The 19,069-nt window shown below is 31.6% G+C and overlaps 1 protein-coding gene and 1 long non-coding RNA gene across 3 annotated transcripts; one reads left to right on the top strand and one right to left on the bottom strand.

Annotated features, from left to right (window-relative positions):
• On the bottom strand, positions 12 to 1,286 carry LOC109334114. 2 transcript variants are annotated; one of them, XR_002106063.1, is made up of 6 exons: positions 1,046 to 1,286; positions 881 to 965; positions 661 to 785; positions 479 to 572; positions 252 to 390; positions 12 to 160 (listed from the first exon to the last, which is right to left on the bottom strand). It is a non-coding gene; the product is annotated as an uncharacterized LOC109334114 (long non-coding RNA). The 2 variants fall into 2 exon arrangements; XR_002106064.1 differs by lacking the exon at positions 661 to 785.
• LOC109334852 (mannan synthase 1-like) lies at positions 8,969 to 13,096 on the top strand. The gene is made up of 9 exons (XM_019570837.1): positions 8,969 to 9,306; positions 9,984 to 10,082; positions 10,164 to 10,416; positions 10,544 to 10,654; positions 10,737 to 10,873; positions 10,982 to 11,095; positions 11,192 to 11,391; positions 11,478 to 11,678; positions 12,187 to 13,096. Exons 1-9 carry the CDS (start codon positions 8,992 to 8,994, stop codon positions 12,380 to 12,382), a joined length of 1,626 nt encoding a protein of 541 aa, XP_019426382.1. The 5' UTR covers positions 8,969 to 8,991; the 3' UTR covers positions 12,383 to 13,096.

Below are 19,069 nucleotides of genomic sequence, written 5' to 3'. Positions count from 1 at the left end.
CTCATCTAGGAACAACTTCTTGTAAGTACTTCCCACAACCAGGGCAGTTAAAAGGTATCCTAATTGCATCAGCCTTTCTATTGCACTGGGGGCAGCCGTCATAGTACCATCCATTAGCGAAGAGTTTCTCAATCTTTCCATAAGTAACACAAACAGATTCCTTAACATACAAATGTAAAGACAATGGATAACAATGTTACTAATTATTTTAAGCAAGGGGGAGCTAGATTGTAGGATAGTTAGAATAATACCTGCCCAAGCTGAATCAATTCGCATATTGTTTTCACATTTGCATTATGGAAAAACTTCTCTTGAGACCCACCTTGAGAGCTTGAAGACGATTAGCTCATTCGTTGGCTATATGATTCATAGGATTTGTTTATGTCCAAACTATTACATATAAACATGTTATAGGTGAAATCACAACCAATATAAAGCTGAAAATTTGATAGAAAAGTTGTTGGGAAATTTTGTTAACCTGCTTGTGAAAAGTTGAACATGTGGAATGCTGTCATCATTGATAAAAAGCTTTGAACCATACATAGTATTTTGAATAGTCACAGGATACCCTCCTATGAAAATTAAAGAAGTGTCATACACAAATTATATTCAATATTATTTACTTTTATGTAATAAACATATATTTAACATTAAAACAACCTTTAGCATCACGGATCTTGGCAAGGGTGAGGATGACAACAATAGGACCAAACTTATGATTCTCTTCAAATTTCAGTAATTGTGCAGCAAATTGGCCCCACAATATACAACTAAGAGTATTTCCCCTACAACATTAATTGGTAGCAAATAAATTGTTAAAGGTTGTCATTGTTGTAACAAAATTTATAACTTTATATAAAACGCTTTAAATTCAAATAACCTTTGGTCTCTCATGAAGAACACAACTTTCTTTGGGGTGGATTCAGGCTGACTCATCTCAATATCTATAAACTCGCCAATAACATCTAAAAAATAATAATCCATTAGGTAGTATACAGAATAATCGAAATAATTTTAAACTATATTGAAAATGGGTTACACTTACCAACTAAGACATCAGTACCAACAACTCCATTAAGAATGTCCTCAAATGTAGTGAACTAATAAACATATGGTGGAATTTCATACAGTTCATTCATTTTCATTATCGTACCTTTTTGGAAGATAAGCTTGAAGGGGTGGTTCGAACCTCTATACAGACCTTCATTAAGAACCACATCGAAATTTTCAGCAATGTAACTACTCCCATCTTCCAGTTGAGGCTCCCATTGTGAAATTTGATAATTCTTAACATCCGCTTGTATTTTGTCTCCCTAAAATAAAATTAAAAGTTATTATGTTTGAAATTTAATAAAATACATGAAACAAATATCTAAGAAAGGAAAAAATGGCTAACAAAGTATCACCTTTTGATCCATAAAAATTATTTCCAATGATGGAGCAGAAGATCTGTCAACCCGCCAAAGACCAATAATCCTAACCTTCAACTTCCAAGTATCTTTTGAACCGTTTATCTCAGAAATGAAGTTCACTCTATGTGCCATGATTGCTGCGAGTAAAAAAAAGTGAAATGAGAATTTCATTATCATTGTTACCATTAACAGTCAATAATTTCAGCTGAAAAAAGATATGACTAATAACTTGACAATGATAACAAATAGATCCAACAACAACAAATAAGGGTTTGTAAGGTGAAATAGCTTTGGAGCATAAAAAAATAAAATAACAATATATGAAATGGCTTTGAAGGATGCAAAAAATACACTATCAAATGTAAATGTTAGTTACTACAGAAAGAACCAAAAAATTAATAACATAAGTACAAAAAATGAAATGCTAGTATAATGATAAACAAAAAAGAAATGCAATGAACATAGAAAAAGGATGACAATGAACATAGAAACATGATGAAATTCTCATTTCCAAAGATGGAGCACAAGATTTGTCAACCCACCAAAATAATGAAATGCTAGTATAATGATAAACAAAAAAAGAAATGCAATCAACATAGAAAAAGTAACGGTGTAATAACATGAAAAAATAAAAGCAAAAAATCTTACCATTGTCTGAAGCACAAATTGAGTATTGAGTATTTTGAAAAGTGAAAAATAAGATAAGCAATGTATCATAGATAAAGAGGGAAGTGAAAGTAGTAGTAATGATGAAGCTGAGAAATAGGTCTGTAGGAGTCATTGTGTTAGAGTGGTAAATATGACAACACGTGTATGAGTGATAATGCAACCCAAAGCCCCAGGAAATGAAGAGTTTATTTCTAACTAAATATGAATAGTAGTTCTAAAGCTCCATGAAATAAAAAGTTTCTTTCTAACGAATATCAATAACGAATATCAAAAAGTTTCTTTCTAAATGATAAAGTATATTACTTTCAAACTAAAAAAATCATTCAAAATATGAATAGTACTACATTTCACACGGAACCAAACAAATGTGATAATAATTAATTAATGAACAAAACGTAGTGGGTGAAATAATGAATGACAGCTATCATTTAAATTTCTTGACTGATTTTTACAGTTTTCTTTATTATTATAATTATTATTATTATAATAATAATGACAAGTGGCGTTTATGGGATGAGTGAGTGATTTTATTTAATGTGATGAGTAAGAGAGTTGCAGAATAATGATTGACAGCTATCATTTAAATTTCTTGACTGATTTTTACAGTTTTTCTTTATTATTATAATAATAATGACAAGTGGCGTTTATGGATGAGTGAGTGATTTTGTAGAAATGTGTAGAGTTTGAGCGGGAAAAAATTTCTTCTAAGCTTGACACGTGTATAGGTTGAAAATGTAAGAACATAATTTTCTTATTTAGTTAATAGATTAGACCTTCTTGATGAGCTATTTAGTATTTGGGTAATTAGTAAAATGTCCTTACTAAAAAAACATCTCAATCAAAATTAAATTCCTTTACAAAAATATTTTTTTTATAGAATGCAATATTTATGTATATTGTAAAAATTTATATAGAGTCAATATATTATTTATCACTCATTTGTCTTGTTTTTTCTGAAAAATCAATAATAATTAAAATCAATAGTAGATAATAGACTAACAATGTATAAAAATCTGATATTGTTAGTATATATATCTTTTTCTCTTTTTTATAAAAGCAAAAATTTAATAGCAGGTCTAACATGTGTATAAATACCTAATTCATGAGTAATTTGTTAGGTGTAATATTAAATGTGCTTAACAAAATTATCTATCGACAGAAAAATATCTCTTTGAATTTAGAATTCATATAAAATCAATTAAGTCGGGTGAGGCAGTGAATAAGTTTCTCACTTTCCAATACTAATGATGCGTAATCGTGACAGTGACCATGAATGTTGAAGAATGTAGACAATTCACTATTGACTACACCACTTTTTCTTCTTGACTATGAGATATTCAATATGATACATGATCATTTTAATGTAAATTCTAGAACCTTATGGTCCCGGAAAACATTATTGACTTGTTATCACATAATTGTGTCACAAACGTGCATTATTTAAATATGTCAAGGTTTTGGGCGGACTAAAATCTTATAACTATAATAATTAAGGTCGCAATAACTACAAATACTCATATAAAACGTTAAGGTTTTTGAAGTTTTCAAAACCATTATTTAAAATTTTAACATGACGCTTAAGTAGGTTTTTGCCCATAAACTTTGGCCACTGTCAAAATTGAAAGAAAAAAAGTTCGGATGTGAATAAATAGCAACATTATTACACATGAGTTTGATTGAACATTGGTGGGGATAAGGTAACATCATTTTCATTAACAAGTTCCAGCATATTTAGTAGACAACTTGCTCTGAGCATGCTGACAAAAATTTGATCTATTATTAACAATGTACTGAAAATGATTTATTAAGGATGTTGCACCACTTTGATGATCTCTCAATGTAGACATTAGTTTTTTTGTTATTAACAGATGTATAGTTCACAGAGCACATCTAATATTTTAATGAGTCACTCACTCCACATTATTATTGTATAATTAGAATGTCTTTTATATATTTGACATATTTTTGTTATATTTTTTTGTTATATATATTTCAAATTATAATTTATTTATTTATTTAAATGTTCAATTTAATGTGAGAGTAGTAGTAGTATTATATGACTTTTTCTAGAAATTAAAAAATATTAAAGACAAAAAAAATTATATAACATGGGCAAGAAGAGGTGTAAACCTTCGTTCATGTGCAAGAAGATAATAAGTACATGAAGAAAACATCTATTGTCCCATTTTTATATTACTCAATATATCATATTTTTTGAATAATAAAAAATATTAATTTATTAACTCTTTAAATGGTTCATTACCTAATCAGGTAAAGTGATACATTGAGTAGCACATGTTACCCAAGAATACAAAACTTGAGTGTAGCTCACCCTCCAATTTTGATGATATAAGCAAATAAGACAGCTTGGACCAAAACTACAAAACTTTTGAGTGTTGACCAAGTTTTAGTTGGCAAGTCGGTGAAGTAATATAACCAAATATAAGAAGGTTTAAGCCTTTTCTATAGCTGACCAAATACACAAAATATCATCCATACTTCATGAGATGCATTTAATGACCCTCAAAATTTATGTAATATACATTTAATGATGCAAAAGGAATTTTCTTGCTCTGATAACAACCAAGTATAGGAGCATCGAAAAAAACACGAGAAATACTTTATATATCTCACCAAAGTTAGTTTTTTTTTTTTTTTGGTTTCCCACTGGTATCCTTGCACTGGAGGCAATCCTGTCCGAGCCGGGAACATCCACAGGTACGTGGGGCTAACTCTCCCAACGGACATTTTTTCCATCCACAAGACTCGAACCCAGGTTCTTGCTTAAGGGGAATCAAGCATGTACCACTTGAATCAACGTCCGTTGGTTCACCAAAGTTAGTTGAAAACAAACTCCAATATAATTTATTTTCACCTCCAAATTTAAAATGACCCTTTGTAACAAGTTTTGAAGCTCAACATTAAGTGGCTTCCACTATTTAAGAGAATACTTAATCACCATACATGCAAGTCAATCGAATGTTTTTAACTCGTTAATGAATAATCAGTGATTTAGATATGTCTGAACCATGCAATAATGACAAACAATACTTCACCATACATGTATATCATCTCTGAAAATAAAATAAAAAACAGTAATTGAGCTTTAAACAGAAAAAAATGTCAGGGCACAAGCCCTTGGAAGCAACACTACAAGGAAAACAAATACCAGCAATATTCTACTCCACTACAAGGTTAGAGAAAACATGCAGAGACATATAGACTATAAAGCATTATTTGGCATCCAATGAGCAATGCAAAATGAAGAAAAACTTGTATAGAGAAATATACAACACGTCATATTTGGAGACAAATGTATTTATGTTTTTTTGTGCTATCATTAATAACTAAATTTTAATTAAAATTAAATTTTTAACGTGTTGTCAAAATTTTATTGGTTATCTCTACATACATACGTCTCTACACAAATCTTTCTCTACAAAAAGTAGGATCAGTCCAATAGTCAATGAAAAAGGACTTTGCAATTCATAATATACTAACCAAAAAACTTTTCTGCAGGAGGGGAGCAACAACTCTTTCCTTTCACTGGCATGATTGCTTGATGCATATGACCAATGAATATCCAGCCAGAATAAATCATGTATAGGCACAACAAATCAAATACTGGTTAATCATTAAGATAATAATTTAAAAAGATAATAAGGCCCTTAATATGATTATTTTAAAGATATCTTTACATTCTAATTGGCATTGCCCAATAAGCACATACCTGTACAAGTTTCACATCTTCCAGCCATCCAGAGCAGCATAAAAAGCTAAATTGCAAAGATAGGAAAAATATTATATTACAAAATTACAATCAGTGTCAAACTTAACTTATGTGCAAAATAGAAGTACAGAACCTTCCAAAATATGGTATAAAACTGATTTCCTTAACCTGAAAATCACAGTTACACAAGTTTGTTATTTAACAAGCATCACTATATAATAAAAACTGCAAGCTTAAATGTTCACGCAATACATAAAGCAGTTAATGTGGATCAAAGGGAAAACACCAGACTTCCTATATCATTAAAACCTGCCTATGTGTGCTTAATGCTATACGTTGAAAGTCCTGGATAAAAGATGAAGGTTATGGTAGGCAGTCATGACAGCCAATGTAAAACTTTGTAGAATCTCTATAATAAGGACCAATTAATGATATAAACTTTTAAAATCCAGAAGCTTTCAGTTTTGTGTGAGGCGTATCAGAATAATTAAGACTTTGACATACAAAATGCATAGAAGTTTCTTTGATTAATCACTCACTACAACAATTTGCATGCTACTGAAGTTTATGTCAGGGTATATGCAAGCCAATCTCATAATGCTGCAATATAATTGACCCAAACACATGAAACCTATATTTATTGCTCCACAGGGACAAAATTCAACATATAGTTCTCCAAAAGCAGAAACAACTTATCTAACCTATTCTCCAGGCTCAACACTTCAGAGATCTCAAAAGTTTTATAATCCCTGAAGTGAAATATTAACTGGGTTATTCTTTTTATTATTTTTCCTTTCTATTTCAACATCCGATGGCTGAAACCAAATAAGTTGGTCAGAATGGAGACAAAGACCATCGAAGTATACTCTTCCCTTTTCACTACTTTACCATCTAACAAGTGTCACAATACAGTAAAATTTGCATGATAATGCAAGCTTCAGGACTTGCAACAATTAAACTAGACCAACCAATTTAATGTAGAATTATCTCGCCTGGCTTGGGTAATACCTTGAAAGATATATCATATATTAATATTAATATCTAAATCAAGGAAACATACAAGCAATTAACAACTCAGAAAGTCAGATACGTGGGTGAATTGTGAAACACTAAACAAGGTAAAACAATGAATGGGCATGACGCATGACTACATAAAAATGAAAATATAACAAATCATCTGCAGTTCATAATTTTGAATCAAACTAATCAAGACCAATACACACAAGGAAAAGAGGTTTCTTTGATCAATTATTCCTTACAACAACAAATCATGTCTCATGTGCTAATGAAGTTTATATGTTCAGCCTATGCCAAGGCTATGCCAAAGTCCTAACAACATAATTAACTCAACAAAGGCAAAATAAATTCCAATATTTACTGTTCCACAGCTACCATTTCATACTTACCAAAGACACAAAAGACTTAAAACATATAATTATCTCAAAATGGGAACAATCTTACATAACCCATCTTGTCGACCAAAACATTTTGGAAGCACCATTACGTTTGTCACCGACACAATATTAATTAGGTAATTCAAATTGTATTTCAACTTCGAATGGAAGGAGCGAGATGAGTTTTTCAAAATGAAGAAAGCAATGATTGAAACGTAAACCCCCTTATCTGTCATAACTTCTGAGAGAAACAACACCGACAAGGAAGCAGACAGTATAGCTTAAGTACAAGATATTGTCCATGTTGAACTTGAGTGCACGCAAAATTTGAAGGTAAGACAATTTGATAAATCCAAATGACTGCAACATGTCGCAGAGTAAATACACACCATCTGAGTCAGACATGAAAAGTTGCCATAATTCAGGGCCACACACAGACAATGCCATAGGTCATTTCTATTAAACCAGAGAGCATAAACCAACTATAATAAAATGAGATTATTGTAAAGAAATTTCAGCTATGATATAAAAATATTTAGAAAGCACCGTCTGTGCTTTTGATGATTTTTATGGAATAGCGGCCCTTTAAAACTGGCTTCACTAAACTCCAATCTTGATAAATCATTCAGCTTAGGTTTTCTTTCTTTGCAATCAAAAGTTTGTAGAAGAAAAAATTACAAAAATATCACTGACTTAGGTAACAAAAAGACTAAATACCATGTTTTATGAATATGTAAAATAAAATCGTAGGTCTAGAGAAACTTTATCTTAATACATGAGATAAAAGGAAAGGATAGCAACCATCTCATATAGCAAGGAATTTATTGCAGAAACCAGAAAGGAAGGACTTCTCTTTCTTTATCAGTCAAATGCTTCTAAAGGATATTATATATTTTTTACTTTAAAATTATAGCATCGCATCATTAGAGACGTTGGCATCAAGAAACTTCTAAACTGTGATATAAACTAAAATGAAACTCACTCTCCTTTTTTAATTTATCCCATTTTTCAGCATTCATGTCAATCTTTCCTAACAAGGGATTGTCTCCATTCTTCTTCTACTTCGCACACATTACCTCCTCTCACCTCTTGTTTACATCACTTCATTTTTTTACTTAGAGAAATCTGTTGATTTGCTTTTGTGAATAATGCTTAGGAAAGATTCATGAAAGAATTTAAAAGCATCTAGTAGCAAACTACAAAGTACTACATACTATCATCGACCTTACCCAAACAAATTAATCACGAAAGAAAATCAACACACTTTATATGGCTGAATATGCCTTCTCACAAAAGGAAAGAAACAGCATATGTAGAAGATAAGAGAAAATTAATTTAACAAAAAGACCGTACCTAAGCCATAGCGAAGTACCAAATAAGCTAGCTTGACTCTGTTGGCATGTATCTAATAATTACTAGCAACATAACAGAATCTCACAAAATTGGACTGAATACAAAACAACTTCTTACTGTGATCAAAATCATTGACGGTAAACTCTTGATCAAATTGTCGGCAAGAAAAGACATATCCAGCTATGAAGTAGCTACGTTGCAGCACCATTACGTGCATGAACAACACGTGTCTCTCAAAAAGAATAGCTCTCCATCACATCATCATCTTCCTTCCTTCCTTGCATTTCCTTCTTATATAAATGTTTCACCTTCAACAATCATCATACCCTCTTGCCCAATGCCTGCAACAAGTCACTGACCCATCCTGCACTTGTCTAAGCCCCCAAGCAACTTATTAGGTTTATATTCCTTGATATCTGAAACCCCACCAACCATGAGAAACCTAATCTTTGAGGAGACTGATGTAAGGGCACCAGAATATGCTTCAAGCCATCTGCGCTATGCCTGGGAATCAATACGGGCCCCAGTGATAATACCACTCCTAAAATTAGCAGTCATACTGTGCTCAACTATGTCAATCATGCTATTTGTTGAAAGAGTAGTCATGGCAACTATATGTGCAATTGTCAAAGTGCTGGGGAAGAAAAAATATAGAAAGTACAATTTGGATGTCATGAAGCAGAAACTGCAGAGAAACAAAAGATACCCCAAGGTGTTGATCCAAATACCTATGTATAATGAGAAAGAGGTACCCTTGCTTTTTCAATTAAGAAGCCTTCTACAGAATCCAAATTTTTAGAATGCTATATTACATGTATGCACCTTTACCACTTTAACATCCACAGATCATGCAGTAATCTTATTCTAAAATGCTGTATAAGTGGTCAGATCAGTTGCTAGTGGTTTATTGTTCTAAACAACAATGCCAAACTCCAACAAGCATATCCTTTATCATTTGTAGTTATCAGAAAGAATTAGACTAGCATTAAATGGGTAGAAATCAACCAGGTTATGTGTGCTCAAGCATTTTATAATGGTGTTAATAGTTTATTACATTACTCCTACTTTCTTATTTTCATTCTTTAATTTTTTTTCACCCATAAAACTTATCAACAAAGTCTATCATCTTTCAAAGACCCTTTACCAAGCATGTCCTTTCAGATTGTCATTATTTTAAGATATTTTAACATTGGTAGTAGTACTACCATGCAAAGCATTTTAACAATCAATAATGATGGGACCTAACCATGGTGACATAACATTGAGTAATAAACCACAGCTAACTGACAAAGTAAATGAATACACAAGTCAGTTTCGTTTGTCCAAACTAGGAATGTGCAATTAAAGTGATACAGTTATGTTGGTAATTATTGAAGGCCAAGGATGAACTACCTCAGCTCAAAAAATTGCAATTTATGCTTCCAGGTTTACAAGCTTTCCATTGGAGCAGTATGTGGGCTTTCATGGCCATCCGATAGACTCATAGTTCAAGTTCTTGATGACTCAACAAACCCAGTCTTGAGGGTATCTGATTAATCCATTAAAGCTTCATTGCAAATCCTCTCTCTGCATATATTCAGTAACCATGTGATTACGAACATGCAGGAATTGGTTGAATTGGAGTGTCATAAATGGATAAAAAAAGGTGTGAATGTCAAATATGAAACAAGGAGACATCGTAATGGTTACAAGGCAGGTGCACTAAAAGAGGGTTTGGAGAAGCAGTATGTGGAGGATTGTGAGTTTGTAGCGATATTTGATGCAGATTTCCAGCCAGATGCAGATTTTCTTTGGAATACAATTCCTTATCTGCTTGAGAACCCAAAGTTGGGTTTGGTTCAGGCAAGATGGAAATTTGGTAAGTAACTCGTAAAACCACCTAGTTAATTTGTTGCAGCCACACCAGTTAGCAGCAAAAGTATTAATAAGGAAGGAATACATAAAAGGAATTAATTTTTTTTAATTTCTTTGTTACGTATTTGCAGTGAATTCAGAAGAATGTATGATGACACGTCTTCAAGAGATGTCACTCGATTATCACTTCACTGTTGAACAGGAAGTAGGCTCTTCAACATACTCATTCTTTGGGTTCAACGGTAAGTTCTGAGGCTCATTGAACTAAATTCAAACAAGCATCTTAGCAGATTGACTTATTCAAACTTCCTCTATAACATATAGGGACAGCAGGAATATGGCGGATTCAAGCAATAAAAGACGCTGGAGGGTGGAAAGACCGAACTACGGTGGAAGATATGGACCTTGCAGTTAGGGCAAGCCTGCAGGGCTGGGAATTCATTTTTGTGGGTGACGTGACAGTGAGTTACCATATCTGATCTATATGCTTTGAGGACAATATCATGTTCTAAGTTTGAATAACCCATAAACTAACCCCTGCCCCTGGGGGTGCTTTTGTTGCTTCCTAGGTACAAAATGAGCTACCAAGTACATTTAAAGCATACCGATATCAGCAACACAGGTGGTCATGTGGTCCAGCTAACCTATTTAAGAAAATGACCAAAGAAATCCTCTTTTGCAAAGTAAGTAAACTCTAATTTTCACATCAACGGCTAAAAACAAATCCTTACCGAATCATGATTTACAAACTCTTATACTGTTTGGTATGTATCATCCAGAGGGTGTCGCTTTTCAAGAGACTTCATCTTATCTATGCTTTCTTCTTTGTGAGGAAAATAGTCGCACACTGGGTCACGTTCTTCTTTTACTGCATAGTTATACCAGCTTGTGTGATAGTTCCAGAAGTCCAACTCACAAAAAAGATTGCCATATACATCCCAGCAGCCATTACTATTCTAAATGCAATCTCCACCCCAAGGTAATTGGTTTAGGACATTAGTGTAAAATTTATTTACAGTCCCTCAGTTATCTGAATTACACTACATTCACTTATTTATGGGACAGGTCCCTACATCTACTTGTATGCTGGATACTCTTTGAGAATGTCATGTCACTTCATCGAACTAAAGCAGCCATTATAGGACTTCTAGAAGCAAACCGTGTCAATGAATGGGTTGTTACTGAGAAGCTAGGAAATGCCAAGAAACAGAAGAACAATGCTAGGTCACCAACATCAAGGATTTCATGGTTTCAAATTTTGGAAAGGTATTAGCAGCTTTGCCTAAATAAAGCAATATATTAAACTAACATAAATATTGATATTGGATTACTCTATGATAACATTAAAAAATTTATTTAAATGTAAAATAAACTAAAATTGCAGGAAAAACAGCAATAGGAACACAACCATGATATTTAAATTACTCCTTTTCATAATATTGTATACTTCTGTTTGGTAGAGCTTCTAAATTTATATTACAATCTTGAAAAATAATCTCGAAAAAATAACCGGGAGCTTATAAAAAAATCTGTTTTCTATGCTGAAAACTGCTGAAAGTTTTTGCATTTGCTGAACATGCGGGAATAATGGCACAGCTTTCTATGCAAATAAAAGCCTTCTTTCCGTAAAAAAAGAAGCTCTATCAAACACAATAATGTATTTGAATAACATTAGATTGCAAGGTAAAGAATGCAGTGACAATATTTGCCTAACTCCCTTCTCCCTATTAATGCATCTGATGCGTACTTACGACCCATTTCCCTTCATGAGCAGGATTCCTATTTATAACCCTTTTACCCTGATCAAGACAATACATCCATTGGAGATAATAGTGGGGATGTACATGCTGCACTGTGCAATATACGACCTGCTATTTGGAAACGACCATTTCTTTGTCTATCTGTTGCTGCAGGCAGGGGCTTTCTTTACGATGGGATTTGGGCTAGTGGGAACAGTTGTCCCCAACTAAAGTCTGAAGACAATGACCAAACTATTAATGTTTCAGTCATTATTGCTTGTGCTTGTATTACTAGTGGAATAATGTTATCCAAAAGCATATATCTGATGTGAGTAGCTACAACTACCTACATGCCTATTAGAACCTATCTATATGGTATTGGGACCTCATTTTGCACATGCATACCAGGCATAAGTGTGTAATTTGTATATATGTCCATGATATGCGGCTTAAATTAGACTAATGTCCATTGTCCAAACAACATTGCAAGTAATTGTTCCCGAACAAATAAGGGTAATGTTATCTGATATAAATTTGATATTATCTATCAATTACTGGAGACTCAAATTGTAAGTTCAAACATGACCTAAAAGAGGCAAATCCTACCTTATCACTATCTCTTGCTCTTTATCACAATAGTGAATGCAGATAAACCCACTAAGCTACATGAAGAGTGGAAATCAAGATAAATATAGTCGATAGTCGACTACTTTACCAATTTCATGTTAATGAGCTTTTCCTTCTATAATGTAAAAACAGATTATTATTTTCCCTTAAAAAAACACTCTACTCATATCACCACTCTTCCAGTGACTTTTTTCCTAAAAATATAAATGCATTCATCAAGTACAGAAAGGAACGCAGTGTGTGCTAGAATGGGTTCAGTCTGGACTAGAAAAACTCCTTGAGCTCTGGGAACAAATGATTTATCAATCCCTGATTTGGACCTAGTCAATGGTCATCATTGGATGAATACAGATAGAAGGAGTAGAGGGAGATGGATTTTCAGTAGTAGAACTAGAAGGCTAAGAGGAAGTGAAATTCGGAGAACTACCTTCGGAAGCTAGCCTATATGAAAGGTTTAAGCTCTTCTAATAATTCATATAGCAATTCTGCACTTCAATTTTCAGCAAATGACAAATTTTTACCCCAACCCATATTACATGTCTTTCTTTTTAAATCAGTTGATAAATCTCAGCCGCCGACCTCACCTACTGGGATAAGGCTTGATTGTCCTCGGCTAGTTGTACAATCAGTTTTATCCAACAGCTCTAGTTTAGTCGACTAACCACACATTTATAAGGTTTTAACTATATAAGTTACGATCTCATAGCTACAAGATACAATCTCACATCTATAATATAGTTATGTCAAACAAAGCCACATTTTCTTGGCTTTGCTTACACATTCTCAGTACCTTTCTCTTATTTTCTTAGTCAAATCACACGGACTATAGTACTATACAATAATTCAACAAAACACAAGTGCGAAACTCAACCATAATTCATAGCATTGAAGCTTACACATTACCTAAGTGCACGTGTGTAAATCATATATATTATTATAGAGATACCTCAGAAATTTTCGAAGAGGCGATTGCTCAATCGCATGTTTTCTGGCGGGAAATCGCGCTTTCCGTTGGGTTGATATAGAGATTGGGAATGGAACCCATCTTCACTTCTCTACTTTGAGATTTTGGATTGTGGTTCTTTTTAACTTTGGGATTTTGTTCTTTTTTGTAGAAATAATCATTTTATGTAATAAATTGGGCTGGTAGGAAAAAAATGTGTGCTAAATAAAAGGGAATAAAATAGCAGTTTTTTTATCATATAATAAGAATAGACAGCTTAATTTTTCGAGAAAAAAAAATCTACTTGTTATGCTCAACCATTTGGAATGGCTTTTGAGTTTCATATAATCTTGAATCATTAGTTCCAATTCTAGCACACTTTTTTATTTGTGATGATGGGCATATTGAGAAGTTGAAACCTTGAGGAAGTTCTATTGTGGTATGGGAAAAGTATAGATACTTTCATCACATTTTGAATCAAAATTGTTAATACAATAGTTTTCTTAGTTTTTTTCCACTTATAAATTATTTTACTCCTCTAATTGTATTAAATGTGAGATTTCACACTTAAATATACTTAACAATCTCCTCTATCAAGTATGGATACTACAAAGTATGGTGTTCAAATTCAGACCAGTCCAAAAATAAAATCGAAAACATATCCAAAATAGACCGAAACTGCAAAAACTGAATGTGTTTGGATCGAATTTGACTTACTTTTTAAAGATTGATTGGTCTGGTCCGGATTTTGGTTTCGCCTCTTGGATCCAGATCGATCTAGACCATACCGAAATAGTATGTAAAGTTTAAGTGTATAATACTTTTAAGTGTCTTCCAACTTTAATTTTAAGTCCTAACTCCAAAATTGTACATATATTTTATTTGTTATATTCTATAACATATATATATATATATATATGTTGCAATGTTTTAAATCATATTGATCATATTTTATACATTTTTTAGAACTTAAATCAATCCCACAACCAAATGAAGAGGATTCAAGTGTTGATTCTCATTAGGTGTTTTACTATCAATTTTATTTTTAATTTAAAAGTATTATTATTATTAATCATTAGTGAATTACTCTAACTGTTAAAATTATGTTGCAAATGCTCATATTGTTGTTGTTGATATTTTGTTGTTTTGTTGTCTTGTTACTATTAATGTCTTATTGTTGTTATTACCATTTTTTGCTTTTATTATTATTGTCTTATTTTTTATTACTATTTTATAATATTGTTTACTTCTACTATTGTTGCACACATTTTAATGTTGTTAAACAACATTTTTATTGTTGCTTTATGGTTAATATTTTGTTATTTTTATGAGTTTTGAACGTAAGTGCAATTTCATTATTTTATATTAAAAAAAAACAATCCAAACTGAACCGAAACCGCATATAATATTTGGATCTGACATCTTAATATAAATAAACCGGACCGGACTGCATGTTAATTACGTGTTTAGATCGGACCATTTTTGGCCTAAAAACCGATCCAAATGGACCGCGAACACCCCTGCCACAAAGTTAGTGGTCTGCCCCCTTGAGCCCACCATGTCTCAGCCAAATAGTCAGCTATGATACCTCTTGTTGGATCCGGTTGTGATCGTGGAGTCTCTAATCATCAGGAAATTCCATTATTACTGAGGCATAAGAGTAATGGATACTATAAGTGAAAACACCGTATCTTTTGAAGTTATTGGGGCATAGGAAGAATGGAGAGCTACCATAATATTTTGTTCACAGTTACATTTATGAGTACAATTTAAATTTAAAACATTGTTTCATTCAATGAAATAGAATGAAGAAGTACAAGTTACACCGAGAAGAATAGTGTCTTTGTGGTAGGAAAATAATAGTACCACATATCATATGAGGAATCATGTCATGCGTCTACATATCCTTAGAAATTGACCCAAGATACACATTTTTGTTGGAGGCAAGACAAAAAACCGATAGAAAAGGGTCGTGTATTTGCAACACGGTTTCTACCGAGTGTCATTTGGTCCATTGTCATTGAAAATTTTGGGACACATTATTGGTTCTAACCAAATGAATGTAGAAATGTCTAATTTCTGCTCAGTGCTTTTGTAGACAAATTTTAATCGTCTTCTATCTCATGTGTGACCCGACCTAAGATATTCCCTCAAAAAGCCATTTAAGTCTCCTTTTGTATTTTATGTCACAATGTGTATCTTTTTATCTTCTTTATGCCATGTTTATTCCAACATTTTAAATAGGACTTTCAGTAAATGAAATTTATAGTATCCATTTACATATAAGTATTAGATGATGAACTTAATTATATTACATTGAACACAATCTACCAAAAATATGCTCATTTGGGGATAAAATATTATATTTGGAAGGAAAATTCTATATATATATATATATATATATATATATATATATATATATATATATATATATATATATATATATATATATATATATGTGGATAACATAATCAGATATCCATATTTCATGTGATATAAAATGAGCACGAACAAAAGCAATATGCAGAAAAATAAAATAGAACATGAGTATAGGGAGAATTACACTTACAATTTTAACATGCAAAACTTCCTTGACTTGAAACTTAACCTGAAAATAATGAAAGTTAAATTAAAACAGATTTCTCTATTAATTAGAAGATAGTGTCCTATCTTGGTTAATTAGGATGAAATATTATATGTTTCATATCTCACTAAAATCTCTCAGATATCATTGTGGTAGAAATCACTTATTTCTATTAACTTTCATATTACATTATCATGGGTGGAAATAAGTCTATTTTTATATTAGAGGATTATAAAAGACTTCAAACCATGCCGTTTTGATATGTGGTTCACTAATTAAACCACATATATCGATAAAATTATGTATATATATATTTTATACTAATATTAATGTTGAAAAATCAATAAAGAAGACAATAAAAACTCTTATTTATACAATTTGTTAAAACAAAATGTATCACTGGATGATAGACCACATTTTAGAAGTATAAAACCATACTATATGTTTTTGATCTCATACCAATGTTTTGTAAAAATAAGTCATTTTCATTAAAAATAATAATTTTAAATGAAACTAGCCGATATGATTGATATGGTTTAATTGAAAACCGAAAATTATGACCGATTTTGGTTGATTTTTTACCAATATAATTCTATGATCGATATAATTGTTGTATGAATATTTAGACCAGTTCATTGGTTAAACCAACCTGCACACACAAAACAGTTTTTATAGCACTGATTCAAAACATATATCTCTTCGCATCAAATAGGGAAGTAAACCAACATTTTTAATCCAAACCCCAATTCCATCACTTTATAATTAGTTATGAAAAATAATTTGCTTTATAAACAACAATGAATATAAAATAAGTATCAAATATATCCGTCCTTTTACCATGGAAAATAAGAAAAGTGTGAGAATATCATTAGTTGGAAAAATAAAAAATAGACATGTCTCTCCTTTACCATGAAAAAATGAGATAATATTATCTCTAGTATCAGAGAGAATAATACCGTAAAAAAGTAAAGAAAATACAAATTATAATGACACTTATATCTTTTTTAAATGAAATATGATATTTTTACTTTTAGAAATAAAAATAAAAAACATAACTTTCTTCTTTAATGTTGGAGAGGATTTCTGAGAAAAAAAATGTAGGATCGTCCTCAAAAAATCGCAATGCATGTTACCATTTCAAGTGACCCATCTCCCTCGCAATTTAATTCCAAAATACAATCATGTAAAGCACTCCCCTGAACACAAATTACTACTACATTTGGCCAATATGATTTGTCATCTTCCTATAAGTTCCCATTGATCAATAATATTAGAAGTGCTAATAGTTGATGTTTCCAATTGGAACTGAAATGGTAAAGTCGTGACAAAGTCAAATATGTATTCTTTTTTATATACACTTTTTGGAAAGGGCCAAATGTGCATTCTAAACTTGCCTTTACTAATCTAGAAAGCTACAAATTAGTCATGGAGGGTTGAGCATTTTGCACGAGGCTTTACTATATAAAATTAAGTTATCATTCTTATTATAAAAAGAGAGGCATAAAACAGCAAGCTTTAAGGGTTATCCATACTTTCATGTCCACGACACCTTGATAATGATATAGTATTTAATTCTTTAATCGTACACCTTGATATAGTTGAAGGTTAGTGGATGATAATCTCAAATTGATATGATTATTTTGGTACAAAATGATGGGCTCCTCTTCGGTACCGGAGAGTTTGGTACTGAACCCAAATCTTTACATGTAACACCCAAAAAAGTTTAAGGGTTTAATTTTAATTTATTTTAAAATTAAATAAATGAAAACTTAAAAGAAATCATTCTTCCTTTATATATTAATATCATAGAGTTTCAGTATTAGAGAGGATTTATGTTCAAAATTATGTAGCCTCTCTAACACTAGATTTGGTAATTGCAAGTTTGGTATTTTTTTAATTTTAAAATAATTTAAAATCTGAATGATTAAAAATAATCATATGTTATATGTTCTAATCTTGACTCACTATTATATTCTTCATCTGAGTTTAAGATTATGGTGTTGTAATTGTGTCTGTTCCATAAAGGCAATCGCTGAAGTAGACACTTGTCTTATGTTTTTGGTGTTTGTCTTCTTCAATAATTGGTTGATTAATTCCTCGATAAGGCTGATAATTTCGATGGCCAATATACACAAAATTGACCTTATGAAGCTTATATCTAAATATAAAAAATGTATATATTTATAGTGTAAGAGTTTTTACATTATCACTGAATTATTCATTATTTATATTTAATCATATATTATTGACTCTCAAATATAAATAATATAGATAAAATAAATAATGAATGATATATTAACTGTGTATAAATTGTTACATTAATATTGTATACATGTTACCCTCATGTATGAAATTGGAGGAGCCAACTAGTTCACAATTTTGACCATCCCAAATGGAACCTAGGTAGTCATGTGGTTCTTTTCTATTATTAAGTAAAGTATGCTAAAATCCATTAAGATTTAGTAAAACTACACGTAACATCCATTATTTTTAGAGATATTTCAACTATAATTTATACATATATTAAACGAGGTATCGTGCCAAAGAGATCAATGTAATTACACTTACCTATATAGAATTAAATTAAACCTTACAAGGTGTAGGTGTAATACTAGTATAGCTTGTGTATATCTAAACCATCTTATGTAGCTAGGAGTCGGGAATATCTCATAAACATGCAATAGTTGTTTGCCAATACGTCACTAATTATATATAATATGGTGTTGACCTTTCTATCAAAAATGTGAAATACCGAAATGTTTTC

Source organism: Lupinus angustifolius, chromosome LG19, assembly GCF_001865875.1.
Source record: "Lupinus angustifolius cultivar Tanjil chromosome LG19, LupAngTanjil_v1.0, whole genome shotgun sequence".
Lineage (NCBI taxonomy): Eukaryota > Viridiplantae > Streptophyta > Magnoliopsida > Fabales > Fabaceae > Lupinus > Lupinus angustifolius.
The sequence above is the reverse complement of the archived record's forward strand: the minus strand, read 5'-3'. Positions and strand labels throughout refer to the sequence as shown.